The 20,656-nt window shown below is 38.3% G+C and overlaps 1 protein-coding gene across 6 annotated transcripts in view; it reads left to right on the plus strand.

Annotated features, from left to right (window-relative positions):
• The window catches only part of col4a6 (collagen, type IV, alpha 6), a 124,258-nt gene that overhangs the window by 65,293 nt on the left and 38,309 nt on the right, over nucleotides 1-20,656 (plus strand). For all 6 annotated transcript variants that reach the window (XM_032582572.1, XM_032582573.1, XM_032582574.1 and 3 more), the window contains exons 5-9: nucleotides 17,800-17,934; nucleotides 18,155-18,199; nucleotides 18,879-18,998; nucleotides 19,099-19,158; nucleotides 20,436-20,471. In XM_032582572.1, coding sequence (XP_032438463.1) covers nucleotides 17,800-17,934; nucleotides 18,155-18,199; nucleotides 18,879-18,998; nucleotides 19,099-19,158; nucleotides 20,436-20,471 — 396 coding nt within the window. The remainder of the gene's footprint in view (nucleotides 1-17,799; nucleotides 17,935-18,154; nucleotides 18,200-18,878; nucleotides 18,999-19,098; nucleotides 19,159-20,435; nucleotides 20,472-20,656) is intronic.

The raw sequence follows: 20,656 nt of genomic DNA on the forward strand, positions 1-20,656 counted from the left end.
CATCTTCAGGACCACAATTAATTGGTCGATTCTTTTCTGCTTCATCTTTACGCAATCACCCTCATCGCTTTGTTTTTTTTTTATAAGGTGACACAGATAAATTACAGGCCTCTTATCATGCAGAGGTGTGTTTCCAGGATGTCTTGGCACCCCAACCAAAACATCTGCTAATGTTTGAGATCCATCAGGATTTGACAGGTTAACTGAAGAAGTACAAATGCTGTCACACAAGATTGAAGTGAAGTTTTGTTTATCCCCGAGGGAGAACTTTTATCTTTTTGCTACCAACACCTTAGTATCTTTTTTTTTTTTTCTTTTTACATGAATAGCCTATTAAACATCGCAAATTTATGGATCTTCTCACGTCAGTTCCAGGTTCGTTACCATAGCACTTTCACACCCCGTGGTAGTTAACTAAACTCCTGCGGAAAATATTTTCATGTAACGAGTCATTTGCAAATGATGTCAGTGATGTATATGACATATAATAAAGCAATGAAACAACAAAACATAGGTTAAATGCATAATGAAATAAATTATACACAGTGTCAGTAGCAGAATACAAACTAATATTTTCTGCAAGATTGGATTTAAAAAAGTAATTATTTTCAGTATTTCTTTTAGTAGAGAGAAGGATTTATGGTTCCATTAATTACAGGAAGAGAGACGTGTTTATTCGCCAATCTCATTTTATCTGAAGCTTTACTTTAGTCTTCAATGAAACCCTTATGCTATTGTTATAATTATATACTATACTATATGTACTTGGTTAAGTGACAATTAATGCAAAATAACTGCCCTGTTTTTGGTAGCCTATTGATTATATACATGTATAAACATGAAAACATGTTTCTCGATGGCACAATTAATTTCCTTCACTCATCTCCCGTTTTCAGTCTTGCTGGTTTTTGCTGTAGTCTGACAATTTGCCAAACTTTACCACACAACAAGACAGAGAAAATTACTAGTTTGCATGCTGTTATTTAGAAATGACGCAAAGTGGAATCGCAGCACTTTTATTTGATTGAAAAGAAACAGTGCTGTGATTCTTATTTTATTTTTTTTTTTCTCCCCAGTTTTATTTTTTATTTTTCTTCCGTGACATTTCTGCGTCACGGTCTCTGCAGGTGTTTAGGATGTCTGGCTGTGCCAACATCTCTTCGGGGCGTTATTGTACCATCTTGAGCATAGTTCTGGGCAGCCTTGGCATGCAGAGGCATAAACTGAAAATATTTCCTCCAGTCGTCTCATAAGGGAGACGAAAATAATGGGAAGAGCAACTGCCTTGTGTTGACATAGCGTACCAAAATGCCTCTAGCAACATAACATTAGTGGCTCTCTGGTGGTTTTCTAACAATTTCAGTTGAAAAAACTGCACATATCACTATTTAAATGGTTTTACTGTAATAGTTGCGTAAGTTTAACAATGTTAATTTTCCCTGGAAAGCGGCTTCCTCGCTTTGCGTGACAGCAAATGAAGCTAGGTTCCTGTCCAGCCTTGTTTGTCACGGTTCCGCCGGGTCTACACATTTCAGTCATGGTTCTAAATCCAGCTGTGCTGCAACGCAGTATTAGTGCCAAGCAACGAAAATGAAAAAAGTAGATAAAATTACGACAATAAAGTCATAAAATTATAAGCATAAAGGAATACATTTGATGGATAAAGTCCTAATATTAAGGAAAATAAAGTTTTATGAGAATAAAGTCAAAAATGTATCAAAATAATACGGCAATAAAATGGTAGTGTTACGTGAAAGTCATATTTTAGCTTTCTTCTTGTGATATTTTGGCATTATTCTCAAAATATTATGATTTTTTTCCCCTTATGTTATGACTTTATTCTGGTATTATTTTGGTTTTATTCTTGTAATCTTCTTTATTTTTTTTTATTAGTATGACCATATCACTCCGTCGTGCTGTCCAAAGCCATAGGTGAAATGAAATTGAGTTTTTTTTAAGTAATCTCTTCTCTCACTGATGAAGATCGACACACATCTGCAACGAAACTACGTGTTTTATTGACTTTGCCATTTTTAATCCACGATTAAAGGAAATGGGCCTCTCTCACTCATTTTCTACGTATTCAACTTAAAAACGTATGAGTTATAAAAAGCCTTCCATTGCATTATGTAGATCTTAATGGTGCATGCGAGTTTTCTTAAACACATGCATTGTATTACTTTCAAATGGGGAATCAATAGAGAAGTGACCACTATAGATGTACATTTTGCATGCAGAAGTGTATAAATATTGTGTATCCCAGTCCATAAGGTGACTGTGTAGAAAGTGACCGACAGCTGAATAAGAGGCAGGCCAGCAGACACAAAAATGTAAGTCTCATTCACCGGGGCCCAGACAACAAAAGCGGCTGTGGAGTAAAGGCCGAACAGACTGGGGAAGTGGGCCGCCTGCACCTTCTAAAATAAGACTCAGGTAAAGCGATAGTGGATGTGTGTCTCGGTGGAATGAGAACATAAGAAACCAGGGATGAAAGCCCCTCAAAGGGCCTCGCGATGAAAGACCGCGTCTTTCTGCCCCTGAATTCCTCTACTTTAATCCTGAAGCAGGTAGACTGGGAAGAAGAAGAAGAAAGAAAGAAAAAAAAGCGGAAGAAGAAAAAGTTGCTTAGGGTAGGTTAAAAGAAGAGGGGACAGGCCGGCAGCGTGCCTTTTGTGTCAAACCGGCCGAGAGGAGGGGAGGGGAGATAAGGTGACACTGACCCAATTGTTTGTGTTTAAGCCCTATGCAAAAATGTAGGCAGAGGAACGAAGCCAGAACAGGGACTGCTGGGGAAGATAGTTTTAACTCCCAAACAAATGTGTTGTCAAAACTGCAACATGCCGTTCCCTGTAACAGAGATTTGTTTTTCCTAAGATACGCTTGCTTTGTATTTACACAAAGATCACAGACAAAAGCAGCATTATATATGTTTAATTTAATGTTTAATAGATAAAGTCTAGCAAAGCCAGACTAAAACTAATCTCAGGTGAACATCAGAGAAAACACTAAAAATCAAACTCCTGTAAAAATAAGTTCCTGAACTAGTTCCTCCGGTGCCGTCTTACAACAACAACGTTGGTAATTCTTGGCATTTTAAACTGTCTTTCAGAACAACAGAAAACCTCTTAGTTCCTTCAATAAATTTGTTAAGATTTGTCTGTGAGGATTGGATCACTATTTACAAAGCTTGTCCACATATAAAATACTTGTATTCATTTAAAGTCTATATTGGTCCTTCTCAAACCTGACTTTTCTGTAGTTTATTTCTAAAACCTTCTAAACATTCACCATTATTACATTTTTTTTTTATTCTGAACTATCTTGCTTAACTGGCCTCAAATAAACAGACTCTACTTCTTAAAAAGGCTCATAAAGACCTAGAGGAATTTGATACTTTGGATATTAGCTCAATTGGAAGTTGGAGGTAATTCCCGATTTTGGCTCCACTTGGAGCTGCAACTAACTTTCAACCTAGACGGCGAATGACCCTTGAATTCACCGTCTTCATTATAGACTTTTTAAGGGAAAAACGTGATGCAGAAATGGAAAGGATTAGCCCTGCTGACTTCTCAAGACTTTAGGTAATGCCAAAACTATGTCGCCAGTTCAGGGGTTCTTAAATCCAGCCCTCGAGGGAAGGTGTCTGGCAACTTTTAGACGTGTCCCTGGTCCGACACATATGAATCAAATGGCTGGATTACCTCCTCTGTGCTGTCAAGCTCTCCAGAGTCTTCCTAATGATCTCATTGCTCGATTCAGGTGTGTTGAAGCAGAGACACGTCTAAAAGTTACCGGATTTTGGCCCTCGAGGCCTGGATTTAACGACACCTGGTCTAGACGGTATTTCCAAGCAATCTCACCTTGATCTAGAGCAGGGGGCTGATCTCCAGCAACTTTTAAATGGGATTCCTCATTAATACACCTGGGTCAGATAATTAGGTAATTACCAGGACTGTGTGGAATATCATTATTCTCTGAGGAGATAATTCTTACAATTTGACTGTGTTGTGTTTGACCGGGGACAAAAGTTGCAGGACATCGTCCTTCGAGAACTGGAGTTTGACATTGCTGATCTGGATTAAACGGTTTGGACATTAGATCAAGAGGCATCTTGATCTAGTATCTTCACCATCCTATCTTGCTGTAGAGGTTTTTGATCTTGACAAAATTATTTTTACATTATACCAAGAGTGATCAGGGCGTAATGCCCAAACAATCTCCTCCCTGCTGAGGGCAACAACTTTCAACCGAGAGCGTTAATGAAAACTGAAAACGTCAAAAATTGGATCTTAGTTCATTTTCATTTTAACAACTCTTTATAGTGTATCTGGTTTCTGATCACCAATCAAAAGCCCAGCACCCATTGATCGAGCCATCACTGCCTCTTTGTCAGAGGTGAAAAACATTTAATTAATTGCTTTTCTAATAAATTTATGTTTTTAGTTCTTTCCTTTCACTCGTATATTAGGATCTTTGGATGTCCCAAAGATTCTTGATCAGTGAGCAAAATCCTAAGAGAAGAATAACACAAATCAAAATAACTTGAAGGAGTGTTCAGATCTTTCGACAGACTCACAATGCTTTATGATTGAGATCAGCATTCAGAAAAAAACTTAAGAACTCTTATGAAACTCACTAAATCATTTTACATTGGTGGTCTGCATGCTTCAACTTAGCCCAAAATACCGATATTCCCCCAATAACTCACTCATTTTTTATGCTCTTAAGATTTTGGCTCAGGGTTATGATTAGTAGTGTATTGAGTCAATAACACACTCAGGACTGACTGGCAACCAATCCTGCGGTCAAAATGCTGCTGCAGAATTCATGCCAATTAAACAGAGAACCCATATGTACCGCTGTCAATTATCCGGCTACTCTGGATAATTGACAGGAATTTGAACTGAATTTGAACACCTGTTCATGTTTTATCATGTCCTGTGTTTTAGAGGGTGTTGCAGGCGCAGAATACCTTCGCTGTCTTAGTTTGAAACAAGAGTGATGGGTCAAAGGACAACGAGGAATACAAAACAATAGACCATGAAGGCTTCATCGGCACCTACTCTTCCCCTACATTCACCCAGAGGCTTAGATTGTGAACATGGATGATAACTTTGATCTTACACGTACAGTATGTTGGACCACTCTGTCCTTTTTCATGTCTACTACTCTTTAATGTGCTGTTTTTGTTGCCTTTGAGCTTGTTTGGGTTTGAGCCCTTCCACCAGCCTCTATAGGTGTGCTTCTCTGGCATGTATGCTGATGTACCTACAGGTCAGATAGTCTGACAGGACAGGACAGACTTATCAGCGGTAGCCTGTCACCCAAGCATTTCACTTCCCAACACACACACACATGAACGCTCACACCCACACCCACTGGTGGGCCTCCGATGGCATTTTATCGGGCGCTCCCTCCTTTTTGATGCTCAAACGGGGCTAAAATATGTTGGGGGCAGGGAGATTTGTTTAGGCTTCATCTGAAGAGACTCTCACGCACACGATACTGTAGTAAAGGTAGAGCAGCCTCTTGTCGTCTGTAGAGGCCCCCTAAGAGATCCTCCCTTTTATTGCAGTCGGAGCTTAAATTCAAGCTTTGAACTTCTCGGTGGACGCTGATGTCCTTATTTAGATAGACACGAAACCCCGCCGTAGTCATAGCTGCACTTCTTCCCAAGTGCAAAGCCCAGTGTTTAGCCAAACACAGGTCAAAGGTTAGAGGTAACTCAGAGATCACAGAATCAGACAGGTACATCTAAGTGTGTAGCCGTGCTAAATCGCAGCTACACAAATTACCTTCAGAAAATCTCTTCTTCCTTTTTCATCTTCATTCACCTGCTTTGATCATGTGATGTTGCTATTATTTATGCCTTCCACACAGAGGGAAATGTTGAACTGCAAGACAGAAGTCTAGCTTGAAAGCATGAGTCCGTCTCTCCTCTCCCTCTTTGCTATGCACTATACCGCCCTCACATGGCGCCTTCAGGAACTTATTTTTATAGGAGTTTGATTTTTAGTGTTTTCTCTGATGTTCACCTGAGATTAGTTTTAGTCTGGCTGTGCTAGACTTTATCTATTAAACATTAAATTAAACATATATAATGCTGCTTTTGTCTGTGATCTTTGTGTAAATACAAAGCAAGCGTATCTTAGGAAAAACAAATCTCTGCTATAGGGAGTGAATTGCTTTCCAAATATCTGACTTGAACCACCTGGTAAAATATATTCAAATATATTTTTGTTGAAACTTATGAAAGCTGGGTCAGCACAAAAAATGTTTTATGTGTAATGGTAAAATAGCCCAAAGATATTCATACCCATCTTTTCATTTTACAAACTTCTATGTCTGGAACTGGAGTTGATTTGAGTGGTCCAGACTCAAATCTGATCGTCTTTGCAGGAATATGAAGATTAAGATGATGACAGGTGTATTATGAGAAGGCTTCGGTCGCTTTAATGAAAATAAAGACGACCTATTGATTATTAAAAAGGGTACATATAATTTCAGGCATGGTATATTTTTTATAAAATGTAAATAGTAGCACATCTCTTTTCCTATCAGAAACAAATCTGCTGGGAATATGAATCTTCTTGGGCTTAACTGTGCGCTCACTGGTGTTGAGAAAAAAAATAGTATTTTTGTGTCTAATATGTTGGCAAGTTGGCAAACCTAAATCTAGATGGTTGATTCCTGAAAATGTCATTTTCAAGATGATCTGCATTAGCTGCTTTGTCCTTAAATCCAGAAATTGAACGTGTACGCAATTGTACAGTACAAGAAAAAATAATCTACATCACGAGTGATGAATGATAAATTCATTTCAGAGTGAAATTTAAATATGTTGGGAGATATACCTTGTGGCAGAAATGTATACATAAACCCTTCCTCCATTTTTACCTTGAATGTACATTCTTGTGCATTTAATCTTGAACTCAGTCTCCTCCTTTCAACTCCATTACACAAAAATGAGAGGAAAATTATGGAGGATGGGGGAACAAAAAGAGGAAAAGTCTTTAATCCCCCGTCTTTTCTACACATAGCTTTTGTATAGGTGTGTTTAACTAACACGTGGAGGAATGTGCAGAACTGATCATTACTGATTTTATAGGACTGAAGGGAGCATCCAGGCGCGGTTGTTTTTCCAGATCGCACAGATCGTTAACGGCGTGTCAAATAAACATTTACGAGAATTTTTATTTTTTTCTCACCTCTTCAGCAGAGGTGGCCGGCGTTGCTGGCTTGTTTCTGAAGAAAACGGTCGGTAAGCTGCAATTAAACATGCAGCTGTGCGTCGCTTTTCAGTAAAAAATGGCATTAAAAATGAGCGGAAGGCACGCTCCGTGTGTGGCACGGTGGACGGTTAAAGTGTGGGAGTACAGAGAGTGCTTCAGGTATGAAATGCATCAGGTTGTGCATTTCTTATGTCAGGGCTGTTTATGTCTCTGATGTACACATATCCACACCAAGGCCAAGGCAGCAGGGCATCCTCAAACTTCCCCGGAAACCCAATTTCCAGCGTACCTAAACACAGCTGGCTGCAGGTCGCCCACTCACTCGGACGTCTGGGAAAACGAGAACACGCGTCCTCTCCTCTCGCGGAGCAAATTGAGAAGGTTCAACTGCTGAAGCATTTCTCTCTCAAAGTCAGTCAAGAGTTTTATAAACTGGGCCACAACGATCTCGGAAGCTTGAATTGTTGACTTTGCTTTTTGGGGGTGGAATAAAAAAAATTTTTTTAAATCTGCCGTTGAGTGTGAGAACTGTAAAATAAATATTGGTTAACTTAAATTAACCTAAGTCATAAAATTTATCTGGCGTACTTCATGCATGTTGCAAAGGGAGCAATTTAATTGTAAAACATAAATACTAACAGAAAGAAAAAAGGTGATCCAGCTTGAATATATTGCCTTAGCTAGTCACAAGTCATCACATTACGTTTATTCAAGTGTATATTTTAAGTTTATTAAGTTTTTATGCTAAATAAAGAACGTTTTCCAAACTTAATTTGATTACGTGACAAAAATTAACACCGTTTCGTTAGTGCAGGAATTTAGTGGTGCACAAATCAAATTTCCTACGTAAATCCCTGAAGGTTGGCTGATTGACTGCTTGGCTTATCGTTCATAAAAGAATGTTATGTCTATAATAGTCTTGGGTCAACCACTCAGAGATAGAGGAGGGAATAGAAGAAGGCATCTTTCATCCCTATCGTAGAACGATCTTACTTGGCCCCCGTTTATCTCCTGTAGTGTTTAACTGATCAAAACTTCTCTGGTTCCTCCGTAAACAGCGTGTCAAAACAGCGGCTTTATCTCCAGGAAAACAGGGCAATGTCTGGGCCTGCTTTACAATAGAAAAAAAAATCCAACCAGAAACAATACTTACTCACATATAGATTACATTTTTTTGATTATTTTGGTAATTATGGCTTGCAGCTAATTAGAAAATGAAAGTTTCACTCAAAAGCAATAAAGTTTTTTGTTTTAATATGTATATCTTATAGCATTCACTATTGTGGAAATTAATACCATCCACAAAAAGGCTAGAATGTCACGGAGTGATCTGTCCGACCAAACGGTGGTAAGTTGAGTGGAAGGAAAAACGGGATCTTGTCTAAATTGAAGCCCATCTCCATTCAGTTCAATTGAAATTCAAATTTACTTCATTCATTCAAAAGCTAGGTCAGTGTTTCTCAACCTTTTTTGGGCCAGCGCCCCCCGTCCATTATCCAGGTCCCTTACCGCAGAAATGACACAGAACAAACTGGTTCTGACTCAAATCCTAATTAATCAGATTGGAAGTGTCATGGAGTCAGAAGGCCTCATGACATTAACACTGACATGAAAAATAATATTGAAGAAATAAATATATAAAATAAAATCTAATTGAAAACATAAATAAGTTCCTTACTGTTATTGTCTGTAAAATACATTTCTTCTTAGTATTAGCTGTGGTCCCAACAAACCCACGGCACTTTAACAATATTATTTTACCTTTTATCTGGAAACCTAAAAACATTGCAAAAAAAAAAAAGTCATGTTGTGCCACTTAAAGTGTAATATAGCAAAATAATTTGCCGCTCTTCACCGCCATCACCGCTTTGCCTGAACGCTCGGTTTGGACCCGCAATGAATCATGGGATATTGTGGTCCGTGAAGGATACACCGGACCCATCCTTCAAATCTGGGGAAAATAAGGACGCATTTGAAGGCCACATTTGAAGAAGTCTTTGAATTCAGACAGGCCTTGTCGCCACGCTACGACGTAATCGGCCTACAAATCCGACCTTCGAAGGATGCAGCCCCTGAATTCGGACACAGCTTATATATTCAATATGACGTAAATATTGATACGTTATCAATATCTATTGCTATTGACCATGTCTATCGCGATATTGTCTAGTCCTAGACAATATGGTGATGTTGTCTAGGACTAGACAGATCGTCACCTGAGTTGCTTTTGGAGGCACATCTGGAAACGGGTCCTGGAAGTCTTAAAGGTTTTAAAGAGCCATACATGCCAATTACATCTGCTGTTTGGACTCAGTCGTCACCTCAGGCTGATTTTAAGGGAAGTGGATAATGTAGACATACAGTTGCTTCAGTGTCCTTTAATAAGGTTCATTTGAGTTTCAGTGCTTGAAAATACATATTTCTAAAATCTTACGCCTCAGTGAGAAACGTCGGTTTTCTTTTATTTTTTGTTGAGGAAAAAAATGCTATGGAAATGTTTGTAAAGGGCGGCAATCTGGAATTTAAATTAAAAAAATAACATCCAAGGAAGCTCCATGATTTGATCCCTGCCCCCCCACCCCCGTCTTTACCGTCCTCCTTGCTCTGCAGCTGAGAAAACACTGAGACTTTATGACGACATCTCCGGGGGATTGGTGCCGCTCAATGAGCGCTAAATGCGATTTTTACTGTCAGGGAAAGCATCTGGATGAAAGGAGACAACAGGTTGTTGGTTTTAATAGCAGCCATCATCACAACCAGAGGGGCTGAGGAGCGGTGGGAAGCTTTCTGGTGGAACATGAAAGGAGAAATGTGCAGTTTGTGGAGGGGAAAAACAAAATGGAGCTTAAAGTTGGTTGATCTCCTTGGTTTATTCCTTGAGAACAACAGATCTAACATAATATACATACAATGATAGTTTTGTTAGAATAATGTAACATACAATACAATATGATCCTAACCCTGTCAAATATTACAACCACACCTCAACCTTCTTATGTTTACACTGTGTTCCAAATTACTATGCAAATTGAATTTAAGTGTCATAAAGATTAAATTTCTTGTTGTGCTATTAAATTTATAGATGGTATTGTGTGTCAGGGCTCTTTGAATCACTATAATTATTTCAGAGAGCTGGTTGATTAGTTTGTCTGGTGAGCTCAATTAAAGGAAATCTACTTTAGAAGGATGTTCCACATTATTAAGCAGGCCACAGGTTTCAAGCAATACGGGAAAGAGAAAGTATCTCTGCTGAACAAAATCATCAGATAGAGTAGTGCCGTATGACAAGGAATGAAAACATTAGATATTTAATGAAAACTGAAACGTTATCAAACTGTGAAGAGATTTGTGGCTGATTCAGAACAAAAATGAGTTTGTACAGATAAAGGCAGAATGAGGAAGGTTTCTGTTAGACAAATTCATCGGATTAAGAGAGCAGCTGTTAAAATGCCCTTACAAAGCAGCAAACAGTTATTTGAAGCTGCTGGTGCCTCTGGAACCTCAAGGTGGAGGATCCTCCAGAGGCTTGTGGTGCATGAACCTACTGTTGGGCCCCTAACCAGAGATCACAAGCAGAAACGGTCACAGTGGGTCCAGCCGTACATGAAGATTAACTTTCAAACAGACTTGTTCACTGATGACTGCTGTGCAACCCTGGATGGTCCAGATGGACGCAGTAGTGGATTGGTGGTGGACGGCCACCACATCCCAACATGGCTGTGACGTCAGCAAGGAGGTGGTGGAGTCATGCTTTGGGCTGAAATCATGGGGAGAGAATCATTGGTCGGCCCCTTCAGAGTCCCTGAAGGTTTGAAAATGACCTCAGCAAAGTATATGGACTTTCTGACTGATCACTTTCTTTCATGGTTCAAAAAGAAGAGCCAAACCTTCAGTAGCAAAATCATCTTCATGCATGACAATGCATCATCTCATGCTGCAAGGAATACCACTGTGTCATTGGCTGCTCTGGGCATAAAAGGGCAGAAACTCATGGTGTGGTCACCATCCTCCTCTGACCTCTGACCTCAACCCTATTGAGAACCTTTGGAGTTTCCTCAAGCAGAAGATCTGAGGGTGGAATGCAGTTCATATCAAAACAGCAGCTCTGGGAAGGTTTTCTGACATCCTGCAAAGAAATTCAAGCAGAAACTTTCCACAAACTCACAAGTTCAATGGATCAAGAATTATGCAGGTGATATCAAAGAAGGTCCTATGTTAACATGTAACTCAGTCTGTTAAGATGTTTTTGATTGAAATAGCTTTTGATTTTAGTACATGTGACCACTTAATGCTGCACATTCAAAGAATGACCATTTGCAGTTCTTTATAATCCAGAGAATGTTTAGAAAATCTGCTGTGCATAATAATTTGGAACAGTGCATTTTGAGTTTTTTATTTTTGAAAACAATATTGTTCTCATGGGGAGCTTTGTTCAGTAAAATTTGATTTATACTGTAATAGTTCATGACTTGAAAATTATACTGGCCATCATTTGCATTGACCATTTATGAAAATCTGAGAAAATATCACTTGCATAATAATTTGGAACACGGTGTATTTGTGTAAGATAAGCAATTTTAAACTTGAAAAATTCAAAATCATACAAATTTAAAGGAAACACATTTATAGAACGGAAAAGTAGACAAACCGATTTTTCTCTTATCATTGTAAGTACTTTAGATGTCATAATGACGGGTGGGCACTGTCTTTGCTTAACATGGTTGTGAAGTTGCTAGTCTTGATAGAAACAGTCATTATTTTTTTGGAACTTTGGTTCAGTCTGAACGTGAAGAAGAAATAAAATATCAAATTGAAATTAAATAATAAAAATAATAATAATAAAACACACCGACTTCTAGCAGCTAATCAGCCCCATGGCTCACATTGACCAAATGTTAATGTAAACAATATCTTAACTTTGTAAAATTAACAGTTCTGTCTTGGTTTTTTTATACTTTTAAATCACTGAGAGGTCATTGACTATTTTAGGTTTCAGTTTTCTACTCTTTGTGAAGAATTTCTTCAACTTAGAATTGTACCTGATCTGCAGTGATCAGGTACAATTGATCACTGCAATCAATTGTACCTGATTGCAGGTATAATCCATTTCACAGAAATGTGAAATGGATTAACAGAAATGTTAATCCATTTCTGTTAATCCAGAAGTGGATTAACAGTGATGTTAATCCATTTCTGTTAATCCAGAAGTGGATTAACAGTAATGTTAATCCATTTCTGAAGCTTATGTTGTACAGCTACTTGTTGGTTTAAACCCAGGTACAGTATTAGGTCAGGGGGTTATTTTTACCCATGTTTTTTTTTTTTTTTGTTAAACCATGTGACAGAAGAAAATATGCCTCCAATTTAGATGCCATATTTGTATTGATTTCTTGTCTGTTGGCATCAGAATCATAATTCCCTGTTTTGCACATTTTAGTTCGACAGTTAAGGTGTCGACATATGCTGAAGCCACAATATCAGAGTGATTAAAGGTGCAGGAGACACAGCGGTTCAGGTAGTCTTGTTCGGATGAGAAACCAAGGAATTTAGCTAAACTGCAAACCACTAATTTAAAACAAAAAATGCATCTCATTACACGTGATTAACTACCAAACAAGACAGCTTTATCGCAAATACTGAAGGTTGCAACCACATTTAGTCCCACAACAACACCACCAAGAATAAGGCGGATAGCAAAAAGAACGTGAAATGCAAGAGTCAATTTAGCTGCTATGTTCAAGAATAATACACATTTAAGTCAACTAATTTACTGAGCTAATCTTTTTGCTGCACCTTCTGCATCTAAGTTATAGCAATTGGGTAAGTTAAAACTTAAACGCATCATTATCAGCATGGAGTTATAGTTGGTATTTATAGTTGTAGACAGAGATATTTACATTACTTTTTTTCTCCTCTTAAACAGAAGAAAAATCATATCGCTCCTTAAGCGTGGTGCTCCCATTTCCTCCCATATGTTTGCATTAACACTAATAATGTTTCAGGTTGTGAATAAATATTTAGTTGAGTTAGTTGAAATCTGTGAATCTGAGGAGTTTGTACTGGCATGCAGCCACCATAAAATGTGCAAACAGGATTTTTTAGATGTTCAAAGTTGTTTACCCGAGTCCCATGTTTTATCAAAATCTCGAGGTTTTGGGTGAAGTGTGAAAGCGACAGATTCGTTGATCTTACAGGGAAACTCTTAACCCCGCAAGTCAGATAGACACAAACTCTGAACCACAAAGTGGTAACCATCACTCAGTTTTACCCCCCACGGGGATAAATGGGAAATATTCCATTCGTGCGTCATTCTTTCTTTCCTGTTTCATCATTAAACACATATAAATACACAAGATGTGTTTGGGTTCACTGTGTGATCAGAACAGAGCAACAAGTCCAGTCAACCCAAACATTCCCATCCACCGATGATTTACCTCTTCCTCTGTTTAATGTGTCTGGAGTCAAATGAAATGAGAAGTGTGAAGTTGCTTTTCCAGATATATACTGTATGTACCTGTTTCTTTTGTCGAAATATATAAATATTTTTTCATACAAAGGAGGTTTGAGGTTCTGTTGATTCACGTGTCGGTTGTATTTGGCTCAATTCTTACTTCGCTTTTGGTGTGCCCTGATGATTAAACATGCACCCAGAGACCCGGGACTTTCACGAACCCCTCCCTCTGTGCTTTTGCCCGTCATCGCCCATAAGGGAGCATTCGGTGTGACAACCAAAATCTTACTCTTGGCACTCACCAGCCCACAGGACAATACGACTCGATTAAAAACCCTCGGGGTATGTGTTCATCTCTGTGTGAATGTGCATTCATGGACAACACACACACGCGCACACATACCTACCAGTTTTCACACGCCTGGTGACCAGAATCTGTCTGTCCAAGCACTCTCGGCTATCAGGAAGTGACCTAGGCTAGACTGGAGCTGTAAGTCCAGGGAGCTTAGCAGGCCAGAATGGGCCCCATTGTGACCTTTGTGCTGAAAGGGATTTGGGACTATAAACTGACCAGTCAGGTGGAAGGTGATGTGGGTGGAAGGTCTGGAAGAGGGGGGAAGAGACCCGACGGGCTGGCATGAAAACAGACAGGGATGCCAACTGGTGAGGGTGTGAGACGGATGATGTCGGAAGTCAGGGATGGGACAGACTGATCACTGGTAGAACTGGCTAACATATGAGTTCAATAAAAAGCATTGTATTCAAACCATGTATAGAAAACACAACATGGGAGTGGTCTTTTGGTTAAAGCATAGCAAAAGTTAGTGTGTTAAACAATTGGACAATACCTATAGTAATGTTCTTTATCTATCTTGTATATACAGAATATCTTGTATCGTGTATTTATATTGATATCTCTCAAAATTTAAGAGCATTTGGACTTTGATCCGGAGCACGTCAGCAAGACCACCTCCTAATGATTTTGGAGTAGTCTAGTCAAAGTTGAGGCATAAATCTGACTGAAATGCTGCAGCATGGTCTTGGACAGACTTGAAAATTTAAGAGTATTGACACAGATCACAAACTGTATTTATCTGCTATCCTACATCAAATTTATGTTGGATAGTTTAGTCCAGTCCAGATGTGGAAAGTGTTGTAGGTTTTGAAATTGAGTTAATCTGGATTGGTACATAGGCCAAACTTGCGTCTGATTGTACTTGTGAATCTGAACCTGACTTCAGCATTGACTTGTTTAATTATGTCTGGAACACACAGAAAAGACAATCCAACCAGTCGCATACTATCCTCAGACATCCAGAATGTCATGAAGAATCAAAATCTGAATGTAGGGAATTTGGGTTTGTACAAGTCTGGATTTCTTTGTCCCCCTTCAGTAGTTTTGTTCTACTGAACAGAATCAGGGCTTAGCAGGAAAGCAAGTCTCAACACTTCAACGACCTAACCACCTCTTACTGTTTATCCAACATCAGACAAAGATGGAGCTCTTAAGGTTATCCATGACTGGTAAGAAAGATCCTTGGAAAAGCTTAAAGCACTTTTAAAAGATGACCCCCATGACCAGCCTCAAACTTTTGGGTATGCAGACATTTAAATGGAAGTTGCTGGAAGCCTGTTGGCACGTTTACAAGATTAGCCAACTGGGAGATAAAAATGGGTGACTTTCGTTGAGATTTGGACAATATACAGAGAAACATATAGAAGGGAACAAAAAAAGAAGGACTTTTAAGTTTTTCTTCAAGTGTTAAGGTAAAGCCAGCAACCGTGGAGGTAAGGTGTGAGAGAAAGTGTCTCCTGGTGGAAGCTCTGCATATTTTCTCTGGGTGAAACCAGGTGTGAGTGTCAAATCTGGGCCAGACAGCTTTGGCAGGCTTCCTTTAGCTGGCACAGCCCTGTCATTATGCTTCCCTTCCTACCCCCTAAGGCCACGTGGGCTGGAAGCCGAGCCGCGGCCTCTAACTCCAAGACAAAGGACGCTAATCAGGGGTCACCGGCGCTTTAAAAGACAACAGCAGTTCTGTGGTCATACATGTAAAGTTGCATTTTATGTGCCGTCATTGACGAGAAGCATGCGTGTGTGCTCGTACAAGCATTTACAAGCTGTATAAATCCCTTGTAAACGTCTTACACGCTGCAGTCTTTTACATTCCTAGATAACGCATGGCGGTCTTTGTCAGTGGAGTTTGTTAGCATATTTATCATGAAAATTGAAACACAACTTCTTCCTGCCATGTTCCCGATTTGCATGATGACTAAACATTGTGACTTAGATCTGAATCTTACTTTCCTTTGACCGCAGGACATACTGCCTCTCTCTCAGACTTGTTTTCATAGCCTGATCCGCTTCCTCTCTCCTTACCCTGTTATATTGTTTAAAGCATGAGCTAATCGCAGGCTGTCAGTAGTCTGAGCAGTCCTGTGAATGTGTGTACCTTAGTGAGTTATTGAGTCCGGCCTCCTAATGAAGGGATTCCACTTCCTAACCTCTAATTCAGCAGCTGTTTGTGTCTATGCTGCCACCTTGTGGTTGTAGTGGTGTAACAGCATCTTTCAGAGAACCAAAGATTTACAATTGATTTTAGACACTTTTTAAAAAAAATTTAGTTTAAAAAAAAAAACTACATTTAAACACTGGTTGAACTACTTTTATTAGTTGAACCAGTGTATAAAATATGAAGCTCCATATTTGCAAGAAAATATCAAATATCAAATTTGGGGCTTTTATAAATCTAATAAAAACACAAATTTAGAATTACAGCTTTGTTGGTACTGTTAATTAGGGCTTTCATCTAACAATTATTTTAGTAATCTATCTATTAGTCTGACAATTAATCGATTAAAATATAACAAATGGCACATTATACAGATTTTTCATTTTACCAATTAACCCTTTTTATACAATATTAAAAATACGTTGAAAGATGCAGATAAACAAATAATCCAATTACTTTTTAAAATGTGGAAATAAACATTTTATTGCCTGAATTTCAATACCGTAGTATTTCTTAAGTAAATATGAACCAGGTGAAGCTAAATCTATATCACTTGAGGAGTTTTGACTAAATCATATTTACAGACAAAGGGTTTTCTTTTATCTTAAATGCAAAATTCTATACTTTTTGTACAGTTTCAGCTTATTTACTGCTATGAAAATTTATTATTTTCACCAAACTGCACATTTTTCAGAGTTGTCATACTCCAGTTAACAATGAATTGATTACTAAATCAGTTAATCATTTGAATAATAGATTAATCACAATTAATTGTTTTGGTTGAAGCAGAATTTAAGCCACAATGTGGCAACATTAATCAGTGTTTTCTCTTGCCGTCCCGCCGAAAGTGCTCAATAATTGTTTTTAGTTGGCGTGACGTGTGTGGAAAAACGTGGCCACCATTAAACAGGGTTCTTTTATTTTAAAACTAAAGCAAAGAGAGTTTGACTTTTTTTAGCGATTAACAAAGCTACAGTCTCGGTATTAGTATCTATCTGCAAATAGTATCTGTGTATTACATTGAGGTATATTGAACATCGAATCAACTGTGGCCAAAAAGGATTATTGCTCATAAAGTGTAATAGTTTGTTGTAAAAAGATTTTTTTTAAAAAAGAGAAAAAAAAACACATTTACTTTTCTCTGCTCTTCCTTCCAGCCTTGGATTGTTAATGTCTTTTAAGCAAAATGCAGGGATGAGTTTGTTCACGACACAATTTTTTGGCAACACAGAATTTACCTCAAGATTCTTCGGAGCGTTCGTCCCACGAGTGGCTTGAACGCACCCACGTCTTGAGCCGAGTAGCTGTTGCAGTGCATTGTGGGATATGCAGTGCACTTGGTGTGTATACTACAGAATGTAACTCACTGGCCAGCCACGAAGAACAGGAAAATAAAGTTTTGCGATTGAGCTGTTTCTGTCTGTGAACCATTATTTTGACTCTAACATTCATCATCTTCTCATTTGCTTCCTCCAACTTTTTTTTATTATATGTTATATAATAAAAAAATATATTTGATGCTCAATGAGCTCATATATTCAAAATGATTGAGTTTGACTCAAGACTTCATTGCATCAGTTTTCTTTTTTTCTTTTTTTTCCCTCAGGGTCGTCCTGGGCAGATGGGTGAGATCGGACGACCCGGACCAGATGGGCCGCGCGGGGGCTTAGGGCCTAGAGGGCCTAAAGGAGAGAAGGGCCATATTGGACTTAAAGGACCATCTGGGGACAAAGGAGACAAAGTGGGTGAATCAGTGATGTATTTACATTTTATCAACAAGAATATACGGCAATGAAAAAGTAAAAAGTTGCAACGGTTGGCAATATCTTGTCTTAAGCCTCATCTGGACGAGATACAAACATTCGGGATGTCGGCGTACACACAGCTCTGCGCCGCTACTTTGCTTCTGCTCTGTTTTTCTAATTATGAATTAATCACGTGTTGTGTCTTTACTAATGCAGGGACCAATGGGAGTGCCCGGATTTCGAGGAACTGATGGAGTGCCTGTAAGTAAATCAGAAACAAATGGTTTGTCAATTTCTTTCAATGTGTTTTCAGTCCGTTGGACTGAATGTCATCCCAGTTTACATTCAGTCCAGTTTGACCTAGCAGTGATTTTCCTGGAGACGCCACGATGAAAAGAAAGCCAACACGTAAAATTAAGAAAATTATGGACAACCCTGAGAATCCTCTTAATGAGATTTTCACATGGAAACAGAACATCTTCAGTCAGAGGCTGTTTCAGAGCCGCTGTATTACAGACTGCTACAGAAGATCCTTTCCTCCCACTGCCATCTGAATCTACAACAACTTTTTAAAGAACTTTGGAAAAATATGAGTTTAATTTTCCTTTGGGATCAATGCAGTATTTTTGTTTTTATTCAGTTGAATTGAATGTGATGTTCTGTATCGAAGGTGTTTCATATAAAAAAATAATTAAAAAAAACCAAATGAGTTTTTTTACATTCATATGATCTGTCAACAGGATAATAAGTTGTCGGTTTTTTTCTGATGTTAGTCACACAAAATAGAGCAAACAGCACCTAAAGAAAAGGAGATTTATGTTGGTTCTGAACCACAACTCTTAGCATCTGAGGATTGGAAACACAAAGAAGAACGTGGTCGAGGTTTATGACACACAGGCTGGTCGATTACCCGTTCCGTTCCACTCCTCTCCTCCTGCAGGGTCACCCGGGTCAGCAGGGCAGCAGGGGCCCACCAGGGAAGGACGGCTGTAACGGAACCACGGGGGACCCGGGTCTGCCCGGCTACGGCACGGGCGCGCCGGGATTTCCTGGGTTTCAAGTGAGCGCCGCTTTTCGTTCCTTGATTCGTTTTGATTGTGTCGATTTGCAGGTGGGTCATGTTGTCGTTTTTCTGCCTAAAAAAAACAAACACAAAACAGGGGCCAACGGGGCCAAAAGGTCAGAAAGGAGACCCCACCTACAGCTCAGACAACACGGAGGTAAGATCTCCAGGAGGCACTTCCTGATTCTTCTCTGTTTTGCCCTCAACTGCTGTTAGATTTTATTTGGTAAAAGTTCATTCCAGCTGTCTGCTTTTAGGTTCTTACTTTTCAATCCTGATGTTATATTTTCCTTCTACATTCATTTTTTTTATTTTTTTTTTTAGATATTTTCCCTCTTTTATCCTGTGAAATTTTTTAGCATTTCGATTTTAGCATTTCGACTTCTTCATCATCATAGTGTATCTAGATTCATAAACGTATGTAGAAAATAACTGCGACTCACAGGCTCAGACCTCTTACTGATGGAAAAACATGCAGGGTCAAATTTAACACTTTTTTAAACAAATTTTAAACTTAGCTATAAGACTTTCTCAAGTCTTATAAGTAAATAATTGAATCCTGATCATGTTTACAGATTGATTAGAATTTAGTGGAAACATACAGTATCTATATTAAGTCCACCTTACTCAATAAACATACACAGAAGCAAAGCAGTTAATTGGTTTAATTATCATTAATCAAATATTACTCAGTTATTAAAATGTAAGTCAACTTATTTAAGTAATCAGTGAATTGTTAACGGGTGAATACAGCGTGGCTTTAGCTTCATCCGGTTCAGATTTATTAAAGGATTGCTATGTTATTGCATTTTAGGCAACTGGATGCATATTTAACTATATTTTTAAAGAAAGGAATTGAGTCATTTGTTTATTTACATCTTTTAATGTATTCCTAATTTTGCATTAAAAAAACGTCTGAAGTGGTTAAATGAAAAATGTGAAGAAAATGACATTTTAAAAAAAATCAGATTAATCGATTAATCATTGTGAATGAATCGATAGATTAATCGATTACTGAAATAATCATTGGTTTCACCCCTAAAACATATTTTAATACCAGTTGTTTTTTTTTAGAATTTTGTACATATTACAAAATTCATATATCCATATATATATTCATATATTGAATTCATATATATAAATAAATAAATATATATTTATATATACATATATATTTTTTTATTGTTAAAGTACAAGGCGAGCGCCTGAACCAACCTGAAGTGTCTGCATTTGGCCAGCAGGTGGTGCTGTGGAGCTAGCTCTGTAAACCTGAAGTAGACGCAATGAATATGACAAAAAAAACAAGTCATCATTTCGAAATAACAATATTTCTCCCATGCTCTGGATAATAACAAGTTAACAGTTTTTAATTTCTATTTACTCATCATGTAGTGTTTAATTTATTGTTATCCATGTTTTTATTTTGTCATCTAGGGGGAACCAGGTGAACTAGGACCCAGGGGCCCATCTGTAAGACTTGCCTTTCCTTTTCTTTACACAGCTGTTTAGAACGGAAGAATTTCCCTCCTGAATAATTAAACATGTTTTCATTTAGGTGTAAAAATCTAAGATGTTAGTTACACTTTTTCAGCATTAGGGGAAAATGACATCAGTGAGGTTTTTTCTTTTCTATTTTCTTTTTCTTCTTGTTTTCT

The sequence above is a fragment of the Xiphophorus hellerii genome, chromosome 14 (assembly GCF_003331165.1).
Source record: "Xiphophorus hellerii strain 12219 chromosome 14, Xiphophorus_hellerii-4.1, whole genome shotgun sequence".
NCBI classification, from domain to species: domain Eukaryota; kingdom Metazoa; phylum Chordata; class Actinopteri; order Cyprinodontiformes; family Poeciliidae; genus Xiphophorus; species Xiphophorus hellerii.